Source organism: Pteropus alecto, unplaced genomic scaffold (assembly GCF_000325575.1).
Source record: "Pteropus alecto unplaced genomic scaffold, ASM32557v1 scaffold96, whole genome shotgun sequence".
Classification (NCBI taxonomy): Eukaryota; Metazoa; Chordata; class Mammalia; order Chiroptera; family Pteropodidae; genus Pteropus; species Pteropus alecto.
Window position 1 is genome coordinate 388,541 of NW_006438979.1, and position 8,063 is coordinate 396,603.

At 48.5% G+C, this 8,063-nt stretch overlaps 1 protein-coding gene across 1 annotated transcript in view; it reads left to right on the forward strand.

Moving 5' to 3' along the window:
- Positions 1 to 8,063, forward strand: part of PRKX (protein kinase X-linked) — a 23,728-nt gene that overhangs the window by 10,688 nt on the left and 4,977 nt on the right. The window contains exons 3-4 of the mRNA XM_025049757.1: positions 4,050 to 4,145; positions 6,480 to 6,537. Coding sequence (XP_024905525.1) covers positions 4,050 to 4,145; positions 6,480 to 6,537 — 154 coding nt within the window. The remainder of the gene's footprint in view (positions 1 to 4,049; positions 4,146 to 6,479; positions 6,538 to 8,063) is intronic.

An 8,063-nucleotide genomic window follows, 5' to 3' on the forward strand; every position in this document is an offset into this window, starting at 1 on the left:
TCCCAGAGCAGCATGTAGCCGATGAGGGGACCACGCACACTTCCTGCAGCCTGGGACTCAGGTCCCTCTTTGACAGTGATATCTGTGGGGTTCTGGTCACCATGCCATGTGCCTATATCTGTAACTTCTGTCATCTGTCTATCATCTACCTATCTACCTCCCTATCATCTATCTATCTGTCTGTCTGTCTATCTATCTATCATCTATTATCTCTGTCTGTCTACCTCCCTACCTATCATCTATCTATCTATGCATCCATCCATCCATCCATCCATCCATGCATCTATCCATCCGTCTATCTATCTATCATCTATCATCTATCTATGTTCATTATCATCTGTGTATGTATCTGTAAATCTATATATTTATCCTATCTATGTATCATCTCTTTATTTACTTATCTACCTATCTACCTACCTATCATCTATCTATGCATCCATCCATCTATCTATCATCTATCTATCTATGCATCCATCCATCTATCCTTCCATCTATCTATCTATCTATCTATCTATCTATCTATCATCTATCTATCTTCATTATCATCTGTGTATCTACCTATAAATCTATATATCTATCCTATCTATGTATCATCTCTCTATCTACTTATCTATCTATCTACCTACCTATCATGTATCTATCCATCCATCCATCCATTCGTCTATCTATCTATCTAATATATCATTCTCATGTATGTATGTATATATGTATAATGTATTTAACCTATCTATGTATCTATCATCTATCATTGTATGTATCATCTATGTATCATCTATCTACCTATCTATCTACCTACTTATCTATCATCTATCATTTATCATCATCTATTGTTTATCTTTTATCATCTATCATTCTATCGTCTATCTATCTATCTATCTATCTATCTATCTATCTATCTATCTATCTATTTATCTATCATCTATCATCATCTATCTACCTATCTACCTACGTACCTACCTTTCTAACTACATACCTAACTACCTACCTGCCTGCCTACCTACTTATCTACCTACCTACGTAGTCTTTTGAGTTTTCCATTACTATTTACTCAAACATTTCTAGCACAGTCCTTGATATGTCCCATAGCCCAGGAAGTTCCCAAGCCAAGACAAAAGTTAAAATAAATTATGCACAGGGTCAAGGCATGGAGAAGGTACAACAGTTGTAAACACACACCCGTGCTGATCAGCTTCCTGTCAGATATTTTCCTGCTGGAATTTTATGGACCGCTAGAGGGCAGGATTGCCTGACATAATCGACTCCCGGCGTCCGATGATTTTAAAATGGAAGGAGATCTCCTGTGTTTTCTGCTTTGTCTTTATTACTGGGATAGAATATCATATTACGGAGCGTGACAATATGCGATATTCCTAGTAAATACAATGTTAGAACATAGTACAGCGCCAAACATAATATGGATGGAATATACGAGAAAATTATTTCAAAAGAATTAGAAAAGAATCAAGTAAAATAGCATTAGAATATAATGTTAGGATATACGAGAATTTTCATATTAAGATTACTATATAAATTATTAATAGAATTACTAGAATATTATTAAGATACAATATTTAGACTATTAGAATGTATTAGGATTTTGGAAAATGGAATCTTTTGTTATTTTAATGGAATGGTACTGATAGGATATGTCTAATATCCTTATGAGATGTTAGGAAAACACTATAACATAAGCAGAATCTGGCATATTACTGGGTCCCATCGTCGCAACAACGGACAGCAAGTAGTTAAAAGTCTCGTAGCCGACGGCACCGTTCCACGCGAGGCCGCGAGCTTCCGTCCACGACAAGCATGTCTCCGTGTGGAGCTTTTCCAGGTGGACTTCTTGAGCGTCACCCATGGAGTGGCATCCCCGCACATTCTGCAAGCCTGTCCCACCCACCCCCGCGGGGCATCTCGGTCGGCTTCCGCTGTCCCCTGGCTCACCCTGAGGCTCCTCCCTGTCTCACCCCGCTGCTCCCTCTCCTGCCCATGGCGCCCGTGCCTGGCAGCAGCCTGTGGGGGGCGGTGTCCCCTCCCTCACCAAGCCGGCCGCACCTCTAGGGGGAAGACCCAGAGCTCATTAGAGGAGGCTCTGCGGTGCTGTGTGCACGGTCCACGCACCCCAGAAGAGCAGCCTGCCCTTCCTGCTTCCTGTGCGGTACCCGCCAGCCTCCCGCAGGCCGTCCCTTCGCCGGGCCCCTTGTCATCTCTTGCTCGCAGTGCAAGTTCACGTCTAACCCGATCCCAGGACCCTCCCTCCCCTGCTCCTTCGGCCACGGCCTGTCTCACCGCCTCGTAGCAGGAGCAGCAGCCATCGGGCTGTGTTTGTTGATTGACTGTGAGATCTCCGGGCCCGATCTGGAGAGTTCTCCCGGTGCCCAGTGTACAGAAGGAGGGAGGGTCCTTTGGTTCAAAGTCCTCCTGTCTCCATTTTGATTAATTAATTCTATTGCCCATTTTCGCGGCCTTAGCAGGCTAAAGGGAGAGCCCGCCTCCATCTGTTTGTCGCTTTAATTGGCCAATTAGATCTTGTGATATAAGGAAAAGCCAGCTTTCGGGGAAAGCCTGCCGTGGGATGACGGCCTGAGGGCATAGCACAGGTGGAATTTTATTCTGATCCAATGAAAATGTCCGGGACATTCCGGAACAAATCCGCTGGTGGCTTCCCCGGCGGCCCCAGTCAGCCCTGAGTCCTCCTGCATCCACGGCCAGCCCCGCAGAGTTCAGTCCCACAGACCGCCGTTCAGGGAGCAGGGAATTGGCCTGCGTGGGGAGCCACATCCGTGTGGCGCCTTACGGGGCCGCTACAAGTGTTCCAGAAAAGTCATCACGTTTCCAGAACGTATGATCCGCACCGAGGGCTTTCTCTCGTGTGCGGGTCCGAGCTGTCCACGCTGACCGCGTTTGGAACTCACTCGCGAATGACAACGCGTAGGCGTTCACAGAAGACAACATCAGACTCACTCGCAAGGAGCCCAGATCGAATTTTCTGCGAGAAGAAGAACCATCCTTCCTCTGATTAAAAATATTCGGAGCAGAGCGCCCTGGTCTTAACAGCTCGGCTCATCTTACCGTCCAGCTTAATCAGCGGCTGCTGGCTTTTCCTGTCCTACGGGCCCTGCCTGGTCTGGCACGTCGTTTTGGGTTGAGCCGTATGAAGACAGTGGTCCCGCCTCCAGATTCAACGCTCCGGAAAAGGCCTCGGGGCACCTCGGGGTTCCCTGGGACCCCCCTTTTGGAACCACAGCCATCACGCCCGAGCCACTTTTCCGGACTCCGTTGCGTCCTCCCTCGCCAACGCCAGACACCCCCTTTTTCACGAGGAACCACAGATCTTGTTATTATTATTATTTTTTATACAAGCGTATCCGGCCAGGGATCTTTGAGGAAGAAGTCAAACCAGAGTGACACGCCAGTAATTCTCTCCGTCTGCATTCTCTCTGCATGAAGTCCTTCTCGTTTGCCTTGAACCCTTTTCTAAGTACCTGGCTTCCAAGGCCAGCTCCCTGCTAAAAACTTGAGCCGATAAAAGCATTTAGCTGGTAGTTTAGGGTCCCGTTTAGTTTTGTTGTGTTTTTCTCCAATAGGAAGGAAGTTGCTTATAACGTCCGAGGCCATGTACCAGGCACTCACGGCCTGTGTCCTAGAAATCGGGGTGCAGTTGGGTGTCAGACAGAACAGTGAGGATTTCTTGGGGCCGAGCCTGCCTGGGGGGGGTGCTAGTTCTCAGATCCCTGCTCTGTACCCCTCTCCCTTCGGGCAACGTTCATACAGCCGTCCTCACAGGGTGTAGGGGGGGTGAGACTTCTGACGCCTCACGAGCAATCACAGGAGCTGGTCACGTGGTTTCGCCGGGCTCCTCCTCGCAGAGTCATGCTTCGCCTGTTAGGGCTGTCCCCCACCTCCGCGTCCCCCCCCCAACGTGTCCCCAGCGTGCGAGGGACGCGTGCGTCGAAATCCCTTACGTCCGGCCTGTGTGAAGCAGAAGCACCCACCCTGACGGCGTGGGGGGTTTTCCCGCTGGAGACACGTGTCTATTTTTCCCACAGTTTCCCTCCGTTTTTCGACGACAATCCGTTTGGCATCTATCAAAAGATTCTCGCCGGCAAAATAGATTTCCCCAGACACTTGGAGTTCAACGTGAAGTGAGTAACCGCTCCCCGCACCTTTGGGTGTTCTGCTTTTATTATTAAAGTGCCTAGAAAAAAATAAATAATAATAACAAGGACAGTCCCGGCCTCTGCGGGGCAGGACACCGAAGCGCGTTCATTGTCCAGTGCATTCGTTGTCTTGAAACTGTTTTGGACAGTCACGCATTTCCATAGACACGGAGGAGGTGTTCCTCACTGCGCTTTAGTGAAGCGTCCTCTTTCTGTGACTCTTGGCCCTACCGTGTGCCTTGTGAGATCAGGGACGTTTACACTTAGCCCGCGAAGGTATTTCTATCGCATTTCATGAGCGAGGCCCGTTTTGTCGTTGGAAGGAGCGTCCCCAGGGTTAGCAGAGTTTGATCTTTCTTGCCCGCTTCGATGACCCCCATCCTCAAAGCCCTTTGTCGTGCTGAAATTTGGGGCCGGGGGCCTGTCGCCTGCAGAACCGCTGTCTTGCCTCATTGCGCGTCCGTGAGCTTGGCTGTGCCTTTCCTCACACGTGTGGCAATGGGGACAAAAACAAACAGTGAAAATGACCTTTTAGTTCTCAGGTCACCTTTCTCAATCGGGTCGGTTTCAGCCCGTCTACACCTTCCGGACTTTGCTTTCTTGCCTATTTTGCTGTTTTTCCCAAATGAATTGATGGGGTGCGCTCACCCCCGTGGATCAAATGCTGTTCATTCCTTGAGGTCAGAACTAAACGTTTCTCTCTCTCTCTTTTTCTTTTCTTTTTTGCTAATTTTTTAAACGTATCCTATGGAAATAGAGTTCTGGATAAACTAGGTCATGACGGTGGACCACCTACTGGGGTGACTGACTGTCCCCCGTTGCGTTTCTCCGTGGTGACCGTGTCTGCCTTCATCCGGAGGGTCTCGATTTCAGAACAAGGCAGTGTTTCTATCGGCTTCTGCGGCTGGCACGTGTGTTTCACACACCAGCCGGATTTTGAAGGATTTAGCAAAAAAGTGAACGAGGCTCCATTTAAAAGCAGAGACCTAGAAGGGACCTCGCACCCCACGAACGGTAAGACAGCGAGGTGGACGCAGACAGAGCACTGCGAAGTCTATTTGCTGCAGAAAGAAATGAAAAAATAGAGTATAGGATTTCTCTCCCAGGGTCCAAGCCCCGTCTGAGTTGAGCGACACTGTTTCAGATGCATAGCACAGGGCTTTCGAAATTGAGTCACGTGTTTATCAATAATCTGCCAATGATTCGATGGCATTAAAATCAAGTCACAACCAATTCTAGGTGTTCTAGTTGCCAGCACCTAGAATTCACCCACAGGGTGAGAACATAGGTGCCTCATTCTGCGCAGATGACCACTTGGGGCGCCCTGTCCTTGGAACTCTGACTTAGCCATTGCCATCACGTGCTCCAGGTGACATAATCGTGGACTGTCCCTTGGATTCTTGCATTCAGCCTCTTGTAGAGTCTCCAAGGTCTTAGTTCAGAAGATCATCGGGTTTATCCACCTTCCTCTTGCAAGGGGTGACATTGACTCTTCCAAGAGACCTCCCCCAGAGAGGGGACAATCCGTGTATCCTAGGTCATTGATTGACACATTGATGTGACATCCTCATTTATAGCGATATATTGGGCAGGGCTGCGACATCGGGTGGAAATACAGGTCTTCCAGAAACAGACAGAGCACACCTGAGCCCTGCTGGGGGAACCAGGTGCCAGGTGTGTCTGCAGTGACGTTGACATTCTTCGTGAGATTATACGTAACGGAAGAGGAAAGAAGAGGCTTGGGGCTTGCTGCCCGCTGGGTAGAGCTACTACATCCCCCGGTGTTTCTCCGAGTCTAAACGTGTCTGATCAGAGAGAGAGAAGCCAGCTGGCCCCACGGTGGTAAATCTGACCTAGAATTTCATCCGCAGACAATCGAGGCACTGCCGGCAAACACATACCCTGGCCCAGGATCGAGGTGCCCACTTCACACACCTACCTGGCTTTGCCGTATTGGGGTGGCCCCTCGGCTCTGCCCCCTGCCCCATCCTTCCAGGACGAGGCCGTTTTGCGAGGCTTGGATCTTGTATTTTAAGTCACCCTTCTTTACCTTATAATCCCAGTGCAGAGGCTTTGAGTGCAGGCGCTCAGTAGGGCCAGCGCTGGCGCATAATAGGGAAAAAGGGAAAAACACAGTCCCCATAGGCAGGTCACCCAGCACCGCGTAACCTGCTTAGAAACGCACGCTCGATGGTGCTGAGCCAACAAAGAGCCCGAGCGGCCGTCCCAGTGGGCGACTTGTCCGGCCGTTGACGTGCGCTGTCCGTTGGGGTCTGAATCAAGCTGCCAATGCTTTCTCGTCCCCTTTCCCCCAAACAGAGACCTCGTGAAGAAACTCCTTGTCGTCGACAGGACCAGGCGCCTCGGGAACATGAAGGTAGGTGCTTCTGTCCTGTATTCTAGGTGGCTTCCGCGATGGGTGCCCGTCACTGGACACCGGGCATTTCCGCCTGTCGGTGGACACCAAGGCACAGTGTTTACGTCGAATCGGCAGCCGCATTTCAAATCCGAATTTTAAAATCCAGGCAGGTCGACGCCCCATCTCCTCCTCTCTCCAGACACACAAGTGGCTCAACAGTGACCTATAAGCGATTGCTTATCGTTTTGTGCATTTATTTCTATTTTTTAAATAGCGTTGTCGAGGCACTATTCACGTACCTTACAGTTTACCCACTTACAGTTATGCAATCTCATCGCTTCGAACACATTATCCGCACTGTGCGATCATCATGACATATGGTTTTAAAGAATATTTTCATCATCTCGACAAGAAGCCCTACACCCTCAAACTAACTTCCCCTCATGCTTTTAGTGTTTCTGCACGAAGGAACCACTAACCTACCGGGTCTGCCTTGGTGCATTCAGCATCATGTGTTCGAGGCTCACCCATGTTGTAGCGAGGGTCATGCCTCCTTTTTTATGGCCGAGTAATATTCCACCGCATGGACCACGTTGTATTTGTCTGTCCATCGATTCAATGGACACTTGGGTTGTTTCCAACTTCTGTTTTTTTGTTAATTATCATTATTTTAGGAGTTGTGCTTCATGGGCGACTTTCACAAACTTTTCATGGGGCGAGAGAACTGTATTTATGGGGCGGACCACTGTGTAAGTGGTATCGTGTCTTATAGTTAATGAACCAACAGGGACAGTATTTCTGCACTGTGTCCTAAGCCAGGATCTGTCCCTGTGTTCTGGGGTGCTTAGCGTAGCTTCTGTGTGCAGGGCCCTCCCTCTTGGGTCTGTTATACGCACTGTAGACCCCGAGGGCCTGCGCTTGGCCTACGGCAACCTTCGACTTCCCCTTCGCCCCGTATTTCTCACCTTACGATTCACCGTCCTGACGATCAGCCCCGTGCCAGCCTCGATGGGCAGTGGCCACCTCCATCACCTGTCACTGTCGCACCTTGCTGTCCTCGTCTGCTTGGTAATGCTTATTTCGGAGTGTTTCTCCCCTTTCTTCCCAAGTGTAGCCATTGTGCCGAATGCCTTTATTTTTATGGATATCTCTCTCTCCTTCCACACATGGAAAATTTCTAGCCGAATCTTCTCTGTCTTTCTTTCTTTCTTGTTTACATTATCTATATCTATATGTCTAGCTAGCTTGCTATCAACTGTCATCTCTCTATTTATCTACCTATCTAGATCATCTTCAGTCCTGTCTATCCATCCACCTATCTCCATCATCTCTATTATCTTTTTGTCCTTTGTCATCTCTATCGTCTATCATCTATCTTTCATCACCTGTATCATCTGTTTGTCATATCTATCATCTACTATCTATCAGCTATGTATGTATGTATGTAGGTATCTATCTATCTATCTATCTATCTATCTATCTATCTATCTATCATCTCTATCATCCCATCATCCACTAATCTATATATCTATGTATCTATCTGT